General features: G+C 43.0%; 1 protein-coding gene across 5 annotated transcripts in view; it reads left to right on the forward strand.

Annotated features, from left to right (window-relative positions):
• RERE (arginine-glutamic acid dipeptide repeats) overlaps window positions 1–16,107 on the forward strand; it is a 167,013-nt gene that overhangs the window by 95,126 nt on the left and 55,780 nt on the right. For all 5 annotated transcript variants that reach the window (XM_031613497.2, XM_090123046.1, XM_031613499.2 and 2 more), the window contains 4 exons: window positions 1,585–1,633; window positions 4,352–4,476; window positions 5,344–5,443; window positions 15,849–15,947. In XM_031613497.2, coding sequence (XP_031469357.1) covers window positions 1,585–1,633; window positions 4,352–4,476; window positions 5,344–5,443; window positions 15,849–15,947 — 373 coding nt within the window. The remainder of the gene's footprint in view (window positions 1–1,584; window positions 1,634–4,351; window positions 4,477–5,343; window positions 5,444–15,848; window positions 15,948–16,107) is intronic.

Here is a 16,107-nt window from a genome sequence, read left to right on the forward strand (position 1 = left end):
GCTTTGGTGAAGGATCGTAGCTGGCAGGAACTGCACAGACATGTCTCAAGCCTGACTTGCAGTGACTAGCAGAGATGTGTATGGCTTTAGAACCTGTGCTTGGAAGTAAAGCAAGAGCATCAGCATTTGTTGTTGCCTTTCTTGCCTTACAGGGAAGAATTCTGACGCATTACAGCTGTAAAAGTGCATATTTCATTTATAAGTTGGTTGTAAATACAAACCCTGCTCTCTGAGCTCAGTCATTTCTCTGCATAACCTGCAAATGAGAGGACGGTGTCAGATCTCATCTCACAGAAGTATCCATTGGAGAAGGTTCTTCTCAGGAGCCTTCTGGCATGTGCTGCTGGGGAGCAGGTTGGTGTAGCAGGAAGGCAGCATCGTGCAGACACCAGAGCATAGGGCTGAGTGTTACAAAACCAGTTTCAATTCCTGCCTGACAGCTCCTCCTGTCACGTTCTCTTCGATAAGGTCCGTTCAGATGCACTGCTGTAGTTTCCCCACTTGGGAATAAGATCTCAGAATGATCAGTGAGGTGAAGCTTAGTGCACGCTTTCATCTCAAAATGTCAAAATACATTGCAGATGTTCATAAAGGCATGCAGATATCCATGTCAGAAAACCCTCTGGTTTTAACATGTAGCATTGCTTGCTGCTGTGGGTGGTTAGCCTGGTGCAGGGCTGGCACTTTCTGGTTGTGGGTTTGAATTTCTGTGGTTTAAAATAAACCATTTCTCTTCATCACTTCGCATCACCACGAACGTAGCAGGGTGAATAAGAAATGCTGGTGGTGTGCTTTCCTGCTGTCTATATGGTAATAAAGGGCAGACTTCAGTGATGAAGTTCATCCTTGGTTCCCTGGTAATTCTGTACAAGGCATAGGAGGAAAAATGTGTTTTATTATTCTGAATGACAGAATAACTCTTGAATGGTTTTCCAGAGCTCATCTGGAAGAGAAATTATTTTTTGCAGATTCTGCTAGCACAAAACTCCGCTCTTCAAACATGAATAACCCAAATTACTCCTTAACAGATTATTTAGAAAGAAAATGGCCATAAAGGTGTTCCTAAGGAAGGCACCCATCCCTGTGTGCTTGTTGATAGCTTGTGCTTTGCATGTTGTCTGCGTTCGGGTTTGGCATTGCAATGGGCAGTTCATGGGTTGTAGCCGTAGCAGAGGTGAGGTGCTGGCTGGGCACTGGGGCACTGGGAAGGCTTGTAGAGGCTCTCTGATATCAGTGTTATTTCTATATTGCATGGAAACATCAGAAAAGGAGGAGATGTGTATTGCAGCATCACTGCCCGATGCTTTCCTGCTGCTGTGGTTTCACGTCGTGCTTGGGAGTTACCTCCATCCTGTCCTAACAGTTGGACTAAAAGTTCCAGATTTGTCCTGTTGCTGTTTGCCATTTGCAGTGAGGCCTGTCATGTCCCTGAGTATATCTTTTTTTTTTTTCCTTTCTAAAGAATGTATTATTTTTGCTTCTTTTCCATTTGCATTGGAAGTACAATGACAGAAATGCAGGCCATTATCCCAGGTTTCATTAATCATAATTCTTTCTCATTACTGGTTTTTCTTTTTATATTAGGAGGCTAAACAGTACCCAAGGTGAAATCAGAGTTGGACCCAGTCATCAGGTAAGGGATTTTGTTTGTACTTGAATAGCTGCAGGACATGCTGCTAGGCACTCACCCTGTTCAGTGCACACTCACTTAGAATTGCATACACTCAGAGACAACGAGCTTCTGAGATTAATCATGAGTTCCTCAGAACTCCTTAGCTAACGAGATTATTCAATGTCAAATGTTGCTACTTATATGTTTTTTTTTTAACTAGTGAAAGTGTTGTTGGATCGATTCCAGAATCCGATTGAAGGAATCTAAATAGCTGCTGGAAGGTAGGAAGAAAAGGCAGCAGAAAGCAGCTTTCGTGGGCACATCATGGAGATAGGAGTGAATGCATTCTCAGCTAACTTTCACCAAGCACTATGTTAGTAAATTACTGAAGAATGTTTTAGTATTGGTTTCTAATTATATTCAAAGTAGTTCTTTTAATTTTCATTGCACAGTAAAATAGTTGAGTGAGGAGAATGCTGCCTGTGACATTTGAAGTTCTCTGGAGTCAGCGGAGAACAAAATGAAGTATTAGAAGTGAATAAAGAGAGAGCAGGTTTTTGAGAAACACATGATGAATTTACAGGCTTGGGAGACTTTAAACCTGCTGAAGATTTTCCTGAACCATGAGTGTGTTGAGATACACCTGCATGTGTCCATCTATCAACACAGGACACAGGCGTGCCCGTTGTTAGAGCTTCCCTAGTGCAGAATTCCCTGTGCATTTGTTCTCCCTTCTGTGTGTGTGGCTGTGCTCCGTGCAGGGCTGCCTGTGGCTTTGCATCTCCTCCTTGACCTGTGCTTTTGTTTGCAGCCTGTGCATGCTCCCTTCCTTTGTTTGCATGTCCAGCAGAGATCGAGCAACCGTGGTGCTTCAGCACAGAACTCAGTGGGACCGTTGTGTATTTAAAGAGAGCAGTGTGGCAGCTGCCAGGGATAGACCTCTTTCTAAACAAGCCCCACGTGCTAGCAGCACTGTTCTGTTGCCTTCTCCTTTCAGGCAGGAGGTTTGCTGCTGCCCACCTCATCATTTGGATGTAGAAGAGCCTAAATTCTTTTCAGCTGGGAGGCATGGCGATTCTGGGGGGTCGCTGCCATGTGTCACTTACATGCACACTCAATAGAAAGCCACATTTTATATCTTACTTGTATTTCTCAGAAACTTTTTATGTAATTATAAAAAAAAAAAAAGGTACTGTCCAAGTGCTGTATTTCTGCATCCCCATGTTTAGCGTTCATTTTCAATCTTGTTTAACAACTGTTGATAGGAAACGTTTGTAGAACTCATGTGACATCCTCCAGGGTGCTTTGTAAGAGGAGAAGAGTTCTTGGCAATTGAATCTGTATTATTATTTTCATTAGTCATAACAAGAGTGCTGTAAACGATACCTCCAAAACGACTCTGATTTCAAATTGTGTAATATTTTGGCAGGTAGCAATCAGGCGTGCTGTGAGGTGTAATTATCAGGTGCAGGTATGGATGGAAAAATATGTAGAAGGAAGGTCCACTGATACAGAATACTTCTGCTGGCTCAGTTTTTTAAACTTCCATACTTGTTTTATTCCTGTTCTGAGTGTTGCTGGGTGATGTCACCTCCAGGAGGTTCTTCAGCTGTTCCTTAGCAAGAAGTTTAATCTTCAAGGTAGCAGTGGTTGGATTTGGCTTCGTATGTGCAGATCCAGAAGCATCCATAACCAAACCTGAGGTCCTAGGAGTGGGTTCTGCCTTCCTTCTCCTTACGTGGTGGTGCAGAGGGTAGGGGGCTGCTCCTTTTGACACACAGCATGCAGATACCTTAAGCTCATATCATGCCAGCAGGTAGGGATGCACGTAAAGGCTTCAGAGAGCTGTGTTGATCCAAGTTTTGTGAAGGGGAGGAGAGGGGTGGTGGATCTCCATTCAGTGTTCTAAGAAAACCTCTGGCTAGCAGCTAACCAGAGGTGTTCACAAGGAAGTCTCTCTTAGGAGCATCTCTATGTTCAGCTTGTTCCAAGGGCACAGAAGGATGAGCAGGTGTTGGTGGAAGCACCTTGGTGCTGGAAGGCAGTTGCCAGCATGCAGAGCTCTCAGAAATCAGCCTCGTGCTGCTATAATGCTTGCTTGTAATGAGTCTCTTCCAGAAGAGAAGGTCAGCGACGTGCCCACTTGCCCAAGGAAGAAGTAAAATAAAGTACAGATTAAAGAGCAGAACATGAAAGACATCTGAACCTGTGACTTGTAATTACTGGTTACGTGTAAATGTTGCTTTTCAAATATGTTTAGTGCTGTAAGTATAGGAGGTAATTATAGGGCTTAAAAGCTGTTTCTGAGGAGGCTCTCAGCTATCTCATCCCATTGCAGTAGATGACTAAAGATGCTAATTGGGTCTCTGCATGCAGTGTAAATGCTTAGTGGCAGAGTTCGTTTCACTGAGCTATCTCACTTTCACAGAATTTCTTTTTCACTTTGAGTTCTTGTTAATTTACTGAGGACTTTGTTTTCAACTCCACATCAGATGTGTGGCGTATTTTTGACTGAGGTATTAAAATAAAACACATGGGAGCCACGTTCTTGCCTTATTTCATGTTGGTACCTTGGACCCTGGCAAGCAGAGTTGCAACAGCACCTTTTGGACAAGACAAAGCTGTCGTTCCCAGTGAATTGTCAAACAGCATTTGAGTTTTGTATAGCAAGGACTACATATGTGACACACAGTGTTAACAACTGTAATGTCTGTATGAACTCTTTTTTTTTTCTCCCAGGCTAAGCTTCCTGATCTGCAGCCCTTTCCTTCCCCAGATGGTGACACAGTGACACAGCATGAAGAACTTGTGTGGATGCCAGGAGTCAACGACTGTGACTTACTTATGTATCTTAGGGCAGCAAGGTAATTACAGCCAAGAGATTCCCATGTCTTTAGGATGGACGTGTGGGCTGCCACATCTCTGCAGCAGTTGACTGTGGCCGTTCCTTTTTGTTAGATTTTGGTTCAGTGTGGATGTTAACTGTGCAATACAAGGATGTGCTGGTTTGGTGATCGGCCAACACAGAATCTTGCTGTTGGCTGTGACTTGTGGATTGTAAACCCACAGCCAGCAGCATGTGCAGCATGCTGGTGAAAACACATGCTATAGCACAACTGCTAATTGTGGATTAACTGTGACAGCATAGATAGGATCCCTCAAAGGTTTTTTTTTTTTTTTTTGAATGAGCCTTAATTTGTGTTTCAGTCGTATGCAGACCTCTGACATGCCTGCTAGATTTACCACATAAATATCAGACTTCTAATGCTAGTGGGCCTCATAATTCAGAATTGTGAGTAAATGAGTTGTTATTCATTTGCAAGAATGTAGAGATGTCAAGAACGTGCAATTGAAGTCTGCTTCATAACATAATACAACTAAATTAGCAATAGCAAGTTTGCTGTCTTTGGCAAGACCATGCCCTCATGCCTATAGCCTCTATCTCTCATAATTCTAATCAGTCCGTGGTGCTAGTGCAGTGGAGATTCTTTAATTAATATAACCCACTTTACATTGGAGTTATTTCCTACACTGAGGTGACATGGATCTGCATACCAAATGGCAGTGTTCGTGTGATGCCTCGTTTTACTTTACTTAATTGTTTCTGCAGTATGTCAAGGCCTTGAAATTTGTGATTTAAGGTGTAAATATACTGCTTGTGTATTGCATGACATGTACATCAGACAGAAGCTGAATAAAATTTCAATTTTTTTTCCCCTCGAACTATAAAGGAGCATGGCAGCTTTTGCAGGCATGTGTGATGGAGGATCCACAGAAGATGGTTGTGTTGCAGCCTCCCGTGATGACACTACCCTTAATGCACTCAATACAGTAAGTATACAGAGCTCCTGTCAGGAAGAGCAGTCTTCCCATTTATTTCTTGAATACTTTAAGCAAGTAATGCATGAAATCTTTAGTGGCTAAAGTAGATTTGGGGATCACAATATGAGTATGATATTGGCTTAACACTGAACTTTTTTCAAAGGCAAGCTACATTTCAAAGACCTTAACCTACGGTGACAAACTTTTAAGATGAACATGTGGATGTTCATTATGGGAAGCCACTGGAGCCAATTACAACAGCTGAGTGGCTGCTCACCCAGCTGACCCTTGCCCTGGCTGTTGTTCATTCAGCCCAGCTTTTAGCTGTAGGAGAACGAAGGTTATTTCACAGAATCATAGAATCCTCGGAGTTGGAAGGGGCCTCTGAAGCCATCTAGTCCAACTGCCCTGCAATGAACAGGGATAGCACAGCCCCATCAGGTTGCCCAGGGTCTTAATCAGCCTCACTTTGAAAGTCTCCAGGGAGGGGGCATCAACCACATCTCTGGGCAACCTCTTCCAGTGCCTCCCCCCCTCACTGTAAGAGATTTTTTCCTTATCTTGGGCTTGGCCAGCTGAAATCTGTCCTGTTTTCATGGTTAAGGGCTACATCTCTCATCACATCCACTTGTGAAAACTGTGGAGAGGATGGGATGTGCCTGTTGCTTAATGAGTTTCTACCTAAATCTGTAGAGCATTTTAAAGGCAGTGGCAATGGAAATGTACAGAGCCTGTGTACAGCTGGTGGGGCTGGGAGCAGCTTCGGTTCAGCGTGTTTTTTGTGGAAGTGCCAAGGGAGGATATGATGTGTGGCTTCAGATTTGTTTTTAAAGCCATCCTTTCCTAAAAATAGTTTGAAGCATATTCTGTCTCGGTGTCCAGCACTGTGACTCATATGTCACCTTGCTCACAATGTCTGTGGCTCAAATAAATTATTTTAATTAGATGAAAATAAAGCACCTAGTGATACCAACCAAACCCCATGATGCTGTCCTCCTGCATAGTGGCTGATGTTAAGTACCACGCTGTTATGTATGTCTCTATTTGCTGGGGTTTAATTATTTACAGTTGCATCACTTTAGCTGTTAATTTATAAGATTCTTAAAAGCTTGCAGACAGGTGTGATGCCCATCAGGAATTGAGTGATGATCATTGCAAGAAAGACCAAATAATCTGTTTGTTTAGAGAAAGGGTATTGTAAGCATGTTGGTCTTCGCTTTTATTCAAGTGAGTGGAGCTGAATATATCAAATTAATCACTGCTGTTAAATATTCTTTACTGCTTCTTTCAGTAAAGCATCTCAGTACACGAGACTTGTATTCAGAACATTAAAACAAGGCATTCTGTGCAAGCTGTACACCAGCAGCCAGGTGCTCAGGTCCATGATGAGGATGTTGGGTCTGTGATTAGGTGTTCAGAACTCAGTATCCACACTCTTGTTAAAATGCTGCATTCTTAATGTGAATATCATTGCTTGTGTAAGATTAGCTTACCAAAAACACTTGCTTTGTTTAGATTTTATTTCCGTTTGCATTTAATTGCATGCATTTCGTGGAGTGCATCAGTTTGGTTTCTTGTAACAGATGAGGGTGGAAGAGAATTGAGATCTAAAATAACTTCTGTAGTGTTCATAAAAGGCAGCAGCACTTTAATTCTTATTCTGCAGGATTATTTAAATACAGTCAATACACTCGTGTGTAACCAGCTGAAATCTAAGATGAATTTTTGTACCCCAATTAAATGCTTTTTTGTTCTCACTTCTAGATCTGCAGAGTCAAGTGTTATTTCTTCAGAGTGCACTTCAGAACTGAGACAAATACATAAATCTCAGTCCTTTGCTCCTTGAGACAACCAGCGTGTTAGAGATTGTGCTGCTGGTTGAGAGGAATTGCTGTTAAGTCTGTATTCTGCCTCCTCTTCAGTTTCTCATCTGCTTTACATTTTGTTTCCTTCCTTCCCCTTGGGATGGGTGCCATCTGGTTCTGGTGGCTTACTGCTCCCAAGCATTCTGAGTTGTTCCCTGACATCCTTCTTAGAGACTCAAATCTCTGTTAAGGCCAATAATCATCAAAGAGCTTTTGGAATTGGAATTTCTTTCCCCTTGTCATCTATAATAAAAGACTACTGCAGAAAATTCATTTAACTTCACTGCTTCACTATCGAGTTTAATTAGCCCCCTTAATCCCTTGGGAGCTGTGGAGCTGTAGTTGTACTTGTAGACTTCTTCATCTGAGTCTTCCATTCATCCTGATAGATTTTATTTCTGTTCTTCCGATCCTTTTCTCTCTGTATTTCTGGTGCACGTCTATTTTAGAAAATCAGTGCTGATTCATCTCAGGAGTGGGGGAGAGTTTCACACTTCTGAAGTAAAAGCATTACACAGACTCGCAGTGTAACTCATTTAAGAAGCTAGATTGTCTTTTGGCAGAATTCTTTTGACTCTATTATGACTTCCCTCACACATCACATCTTATAGCAGCAAGGCTTTAAGGCTCACCCTGTAGTGGTTTTCTAGTCATCTCATGGTAACCTGAACAGCAAAGTCCTTAGGCTTGTGTGATGTTTGATTTAATCCTGCTTGTGGTCTGTGCACAAGTGTTGTTATTACCTCTCCTTCCTCACATTAAAGTTTTCTGGAGAAATGCTTTCCTATGGGTGAGAATGTTTATGGAAGTCAGTGATTGCTCAGTCCACTCTTTTGCCAACAGAATGGTTTAGGTGGGCAATTTGTTGTTCTGACAAAATGGTACCTCTTCTGTCTTTCTGTTCTCTTTAAAACAAGCATCAGATTTATCTGATAAATAACTTCTGAGAAAATTACCCTGCACTAAGTTGTGTTTTTGTTTAGAAATTATGGTGTGTAACCCAGCAGATTAATGGAAACAAATTGATACGGCATGATTTCTTATTATGGAAATCCAATAAACTTCAGAGCAGCACTTCATATAAATCAATCTTGACAAGCTACTTTGGTAGTGTTTTATTTCTGTAATAACAGCTGCAGTAGCCCCTGGAATGATTTATCATTAATTATAGCAGATAGAAATGAAGATCATGGAAGGCACAGTGCAATGTATATGTGTACATATCAGCTCGTTGAGGTGATGATTCTTAATGTTCCAGGTAGGCTCCAACTCCTGCTCTCTGGTTTGGCTGTTGGGGTTTTGTAGCCCTTGGGGAGGAGGTTTTCCTTTGGGGTTTGTTGCCCTCCTGGTGGGTGCTGGTGGTCACACCAGGTGGAGGACGTGGCAGGTCCTGGAAGTCTTTGACTTGGATTTTTTGGTATCAAGAGTGGGGGCTTTTTTATTGCACAGCCATAGACCAGGCAGCTGAATACAGACTTTATAACGTGTGTATTTATCTTTTATTTATACTCATAAATAATTTTTTTGATCTACTGAACCCTAATATATTAGTCACCTAAGGTGCATATTCTGTGAACTTCTTGTTTTCCTGTTTCAGAATTGAACTAATAATGCATGAAACCATTTTTATTAGTGAAATGTTAGGTGATGGAAACTTTTTTTTTAATAACTTCTCAGTTCCTTTTACCTTGAGATCTGCAGAACCACATTGCTTTGAGCCAGAACCCTCCTAAATAAGTGAAATGGAAATGGTAATTTGAGTTTTTCCCAAGCCTTGCTTTGAGTCACTGTGGCAACGTATTGTATTCTCAGAGCCAGCATGGTTGGTGTGAAAGTTTTATAATTAATACTCTGTAGTAATGCATTTTGTCTCCTTTAGTCCTTCTGGACTGGGAGTGCAGGTAGGCATCACCCATCATAGCATCACAGCACCATCATGAAGCCCCCAAGAACCCCATCTGCATGTGATATCTGTGGGGATCACTGAAAATCATGCAGGATGGCCAGCACTTAGTGAGCCAATTGCTTTGTCAGTTCCACACTAACTGAAATGAGGAACTCCTTAGCAATCATCCCCTTTCTATGTCAGGCCAGTTTAATTAATTGTCTTATTTTGCTCAGTGTTTGCAAGTGCATGGCCTTACCCTAATGATGTGTTTGTTGTGGGAAAGCATCTAGTGCTGCTTGGTTCTCCACTGTACGAGGAAGAAAACGTTGTGGAATTGGTTTTTTAAGTGCCCAGCTGTGATGCCAGTAAGTTTTACTTGTGGATCAATGTCTCTGAACACATACATGTAGCATGGCCCACCTGTCATGCAGAGTTCCAGGTCATAATTCATTCTCAGGGTTCTGCCTTCACTGCTGCTGTGACTGGGGGCACACATCACATGCTCCATGGCTTTGGGCAGCTCAGCCTGGCTTGTCTCCTGATGCTATGGGTCCTCTGTCCCTGTGCTGTACTCCTGTGGTGGGGAAATGAGTGGCATTAGAGCAGGGAGAAGTGAGGGAATCAGTTCTATGGGCCCTAGAAAAACAACTGGGAATATCATTATGTGAACTGTCCCTAGGAATGAGTCAGAGTTTGTGTCATTTCTCAGTGCATGTTATTTACTGGGAAAATCAAAGATCCAGCAGCTCTATGCTCATAGGGTAGGAAGGGACCAGCACCTGGGTTTGTGTCCTGCTGCGTGGAAGGAAGATGAAGCAATCATCAGCTGGTGCTGTGCAGATCTCTTTGCTAATAATGTTGTTCTGACTTCTCGTAACACTGTGTTACATGGGAGCATGTCACTGTGAGTGACAAATGTGACAGTGTAATATCAGTGGTAGGAAATACAGTTCGAAGCAAGATGTCACCCAGACAAATTACTCCCTGCTTTAACTTGCCCTTGGACAAGATTTTCTTGTTCATTAACTACAGACAAGGTTGAAAGCATTAAAAATTACTTAAATACATGTTAGCATTTCTTCTTATTATTAGTTTTTCTTTTGGATGAGTCTGTGTTCCCAGCTGCTGGGGTGATGCTGTGCAGTGCCTGGTGTGCTGGGATCACAGCCCCTCTGGTGTGTGAGTTATGCTCATCCTTAGCCTTGCACTTAGGGAAAAAGTCCATGTAAAATCCCAGAGCTGGGGTGGCACCATGGATGGCCAAGCAGGGTCCCTGGGCTGCAGGGGGAGGTTGGGAACCTGGGGGCTCCTGGCTTCTGTTGTCCTTGGGCACCAGAGGGAGCCCCCACAGAGTAGTTCTTTGTCCGGGTCTGGCTGCTCAAACCACAAAGCAGACATCCTTTCCTCTTTCCTCGTTGCCTTTTTTTGTTTCTCTCCTCTTTATTTCCTACCTTGTTAAGCTGGCTGTGGCTGCACAGAGCTGCGCATCCTGACCGCTGTCTGCTTCAGTGAGAGGAGTGAATCCCTCGTTAATAATCACAGCGTTCTGAAGCCTGCGTAGATGGTGGTGCTTAAGTCAGGCTGTTATGTAAATATTTCCACGCAGTACCAGACAAATACTGTTCTCCTTTGCAATTCTGCTGCCGTTTCCTGCTTGACAGCAGTGAAAAATTTCTTTCGACTCAACTGTATGACTCGAGGCTGAAAATGCTCTTGCAACATTGGTAGCATTTACCTCGTGTGTGCAGGTCAGGCTTTGTGTCTGTGATCAATGAGTGATGATTTGTGCGTGGCTGCTGAGGATCCCTGACTTCTCACGCTGCCCTGGAAAGGGGGGACAGGTCTGCATCCCCACAGATGTGTTCTGCCTGAACAATCCCTTCTGCCTTATTGGCTGCTCTGGGTTTATTTGAAAGCAGCTCAGCAATAGAGTATTACTGTATGGTAGCAATTTTTCCTTGGAGAAGAGGCCTCTGGAATCTAACGTTATACTTAATGGACTGCAATTATTTAATATTGTAGCATGAATGCAGCCTAACTCAGATGGGCTTTTCAACGGGGATCATAATGACTGTAATTGCAATGGGATGCCTTGCCGAAGGAGAAGCTGCCAGATGCAATGCCATTCTGATCTAAAAAGGTCACAGTAAAAGGGACATTTAAATTAAGTTATAAATTACAATTGAAGAACAATATTTTGATGAGCGAGACCAGAGATGTCAGAGCTGCAAGATGTAATTCATGGGTTCATTACTGAACAGAGGTGCCTGACAGCTGAGCCATGCCAAAAGGAGAATTTATTTGCAACATCACACAGACAGAAAGTGGCAGCTGAGCTGAGAGGCGGCGGTGGAAACTTGAAGCCTTGTGGTAATGTGCAGCTCTGATGCTAATAAGGCTTCCCTGTGATCCAGAGTTGTTTAATGGCTGTTGGAATATAAATGGGCTTTCAGGATATGTGCATTTTCAGAATGTCTTTAATCTAAAATCTGGTCCAGCGATGCAGAAATGGCTTTATTTTGTGTTTTAAGGTGTGAGTGCGTTGGTGCTGATTCCTTTTGTTGCAGTTGTGTACATACATTACGGCACAGCGCTTCGAAATTCAGATGGCAGATTTTTAACACTGAAAACAGTAATTCTCTTGGTGACAGGATGGTAATCTTGTGTTTATAGCAATACTTGACAAGTTCAACCAGAAGTTAATTAAACCATAGGCAGTCATCATTAGCTGTTATTTATATGTTCGAGTTGCTTGCCAATAAAGCGCTTATATATATGAAATGACCAAAGGCAATCAGCAGAGAAGGATCCGTCAGCGAGGCTGAAAGGAGCAGATTTAACTCTGGCTCTTGCCCAGAAATGTACGTCTCCTTTTGCTGCATTGTCCTGGTGCTTCCTAAAGCATTTTTCCCCTCTGTAAAAGTCACATTTTCAGGGAGGTGCTGCTGGCAGAGTGAAGATCCCCTCCTGGATACACAGAGGCTTTGGCATCGCTGTGTGTGTTTTGAGGGGGAGGGAACAGAAGCACTGTTATCAACGCTGCTGAATTTCCAAGGTGAAAAATCTTTGAGGTGGTGGCGCGTGCTGGGAAAAAAGCATTTGCAAGGTGAGCTGGCAAAGCAAACAATCCCCCTGATGTTGGGATGGATGTGTTCCCAGTGCTGGAGTGAAGATGAGGAAAAAAATCAGTGCATGCTTTATAGAAAAGACTTATTTTTGTGTCTTCAGGTAGGTAGTGCATACCACAGGAGGCTAAAAAAAAAAAAGGTTATAAAAGCTGTTTAAAATAGTGTTGTTTGAATATTTGTGCTGTGTGTTGGCTGTCTGCTCTTATCACTGGGGCTTATGCAGGGGTACATCCCTGCTCCAATTGCATGGAGCCAGTGCTGGTAGCTTGTTTGTTGGGATGCTCTGTACACTGGGAAATGTCACCTGTGGCAGTGGGTTTGGAGGCAGTGGGCTCCATTAAGGACTTTCAGGCATTGGCTGGCGATGGGATGTGCTGCTGGTGGCCCTGGTGTGCCATGAAGTGACTTCTGGCAGCTGGTCCCTCCATGATGCTGTGTATGGTTGGATCTGCTGCACGGAGTACAAGTTGTACAGGTGCCAAATCAAATGCTCGAGTATGTAGGAAATGATTCTGATCTTGTTTTCTTCCTTGTTCCCATTATATTACCAGGCACCAGTCTCAGTGCAGCACTGGTCTCAGCTCCAAATGTGAGCCTGACTTCAACTGGTAGTCAGAGAAGAATGTTCAGGCAACCAAATGCAGCTGTTTGTTCTAAGCCCACATTCCATATCGCTGTCAGAGGGCTTTGCCCAGCAGTGACCTTTCATTCTTAGAAGCACGTAACTTTCTTTAGAAGAAGTCCCTCAAGTATAAGCAAATTCTGAACGCCTCGGTGACCTGCTGGAGGTGAGAGCACCTTATCAGTTCAAGAGCTGTTCCTACTGTTACTGGAAGATGTGAGCCAGTCTGTGCAGAGTACAGCACACAGTGTACTAATTGATTCCTTGCTGCAGCTGACGAGGCGTCCATCCCACCACCAGGAGCTGTGCATGCAGGAGGATGCTTCTGCTTTTGCAGCTGACTGCTGTCCTGTGTGGCTTTGGGCCTCTTTCAGGTGTTCAGGAGGGGTTGTTTATTGAGTTGTTTTCTGGAAACTCAGCTTGCAGGTGTTACAAAGGAGCACAAAATTACTCGGAACTGAAATTTCACAGCAAATAGAATAAATGAGCTGTTATTTCCAATATAACATAGAGACTTCACAAGGAAAAGTAATTCCTAGTGTGCTCTGTACTGCAGATGGATGGGCTCTGCAGAATGGCACAGTCTGTTCTGTGGCACCCGTGGGCAGAACGCTGAGATGCTGACCAAGTAACAGGGACAATCGTGTGCCACAATGCCACCGCTTTGCAAAGCATTGCAGCAGACTGCAGTGCCTGGTGTGAGATGGGCACTGCAGCCTGGGAAATTTCCTGCCCACTTATGGCTCTTTTTTTTTTTTTTTTTGCAATAAAATAGCGTTCAGCTTCTCAATAAAAAAGGGTGTTAACAGTTGTACCAGCTAATAAAAGCCTGCAGCGGTGTGAGCGGACGAGGCAGGGTGCAGAAGTGGGCACTGCACAGATGTGCTTTGTTCCCACAGCTGCAGAGCCATGCTCAGCTGCTGAGTTCTGCTCCGTGCCTCAGAACTGGGGGGTTCTGCTTAAGGAAGCATTTTGCATACGTTCATCATGCCCATATTTTGCTGTGTGTGTGTCCTCCCAGTGAACTAAGTTGCCATTTGGCTTCGTTCCTTCTGCAGCTTTTGTATAGTGGCCTTCAGAGTCAGTGCTCACACCTTTCTCAGACATTATTTCCTGTGACAACTGTTCAAAACTGGTTTTCAGTGGAAATTAATTGTTGTTATTAGTCTGAATAAAATAAAAACCTCGTAGGGTCAGTGATTTGCTTTTCCCCCTCCTATCCATCCTGATTCACAAGTCTTTTCTTGATAGGAATCACCTAGACTTGATGGTAATTAGTTTGAATAATTTACTTATTGCAGCTTTCAGGAGCCTCTGACCCACACCACTGCAATTCAGTATGAAGATTTGGTGTGGAAGAGTTCTTGTGCCCCACGGAAGCTGAAACAAAGGGAAATAAGAGATCATGCTGGTATTGCTTGGAGGTGGCCCTGGGTGGGGGGGCTCCAAGTGCTGTCAGATGTTCACCATCACTATTTCTGAATTGGCTGAGGTACAGGAAGCTGAAGTGAGCAGCAGTAAGAAAGCAATCCCATGCTATTTCTAATTGAAGCAGAATTCAGGTCTAAGATTTGAGCCTTTCGGCGTGAGAAAAATGAGATTTTTTTTTTGGTGTAGCTGCATTAATAGTGACAAAGTAGTTAATAGCTCCTCACTGTTCAGTAATTATCTCTCCATCCCTGTTCAGTTCTCCAGTCTTGGGAAAAGTTCAGGAGCTGTGCTTGTTGAAATGTTTCCTGAGAGCAGTGGGCTGCAGGAATAGCAGCACGGATGCTTTTGAAGAGTGGGATGCAAAGGGCTGGGAATAAATTCTGGGCAAGAATAATAGCGGGAGGTAATCAATGTATGGAATCATATTTTGGTTACCCATATTGTGAATACATTTTTCAGGGTCTGTAAAAGTCTGTGGGTCAATAACTTTGATGTGCACCTTGGTTAGAAGAATTAGCTTGTCTTTATAGGGAAGTTTGCATGCAAATCATTCTTCTGGGTGGGGGGAGATAACTCGGTTTCTGTCATCCCAGCAATGTGTCTTTTTCTTTCAGATCACTTTCAGAAGACATAGAGCAGGCTCCTGACTTGTCCTCCGGGTTTCTTAAATCCCACTGCACTTGGAGGATAGGACAGGCAATAAATCAGGAGCCTGCGATGTGTTTTCTATCACAGGTTCAGAGCTGGAGATTCTCATGGTTCATTGCTGAATGTTTTTTCCCCCAGTGTGTGGTTGTTTTTTCTACTTCACCCTGATTTAAATGCCTGCTGTCTGCTTCAGACAGCGTTTGATCAAATAGATATCTACTTTATGGTGGAAAATAAGGGACGCTGTAGGCTGTGACCATCTGAAATGGTAATGTCAGCTTAGACATCCCTTGTTGCCTTTATGTACTCCTGTACTCATCTGTAGCTATCGTTTCTTTTCCATATATGTCTTTCAACCACACGTTGGTCTTTGCAACGCGATACAAATCTGTCAGAAGAGCTTTCTGGATGGTAAACTTGACTTGTAATCCCTCCTGTGTGTTGGTCCTTCCAGTTGGCTACACTGATCTAAACAAAACGCTGCTGCATAAAAGGCAGCTTCTTTTGGGAAGCAACGTGGTGGAGCTTTCTAAGATTTCCTTGGGGTTTCTGATGTAAAAGATACGTTTTTAAAAGTCAACCAAAAATCTTCAGCGGCCTCAAATATCATCTGGGAGAACTCCAGGAAGGAAGAGGAAAACATACTTGTTTTAATGCTGTCTCTTCTGCTAATAAAATGCTAATTACCTTCAGGTTGTTTAAATTTCAGTTCATATATCAACAGTAGAAATAATGAGGTGCAGAACATCTCATGTGGCCCCTTTGAGTGTTTTTCTCCTATATCAGATCCCTGCTAATTCCACTGAATGTTCTGTTTGTCTTTATTTTTTAGCTACATGAAAGTAACTACGATGCTGGAAAAGCCCTGCAGCGCTTGGTGAAGAAGCCTGTGCCCAAACTGATTGAGAAGTGTTGGACTGAAGATGAAGTGGTAGGGAAATGAATTATATTCCCTTCAGCCTTATAGTTCGTGTTCCTTTTCTTCTTTCATTTTTTTTTAAGTTATTTTTATGGCAAATAAGGGAAATCATTTGTCACACAGGATAAAGTTTTGCACGAATCTGAGTTAGTGGATCCTCACTCAGTTTCCA

This window comes from Phasianus colchicus, chromosome 22 (genome assembly GCF_987193195.1).
Source record: "Phasianus colchicus chromosome 22, bPhaCol1.hap1.1, whole genome shotgun sequence".
Taxonomy (NCBI): Eukaryota; Metazoa; Chordata; class Aves; order Galliformes; family Phasianidae; genus Phasianus; species Phasianus colchicus.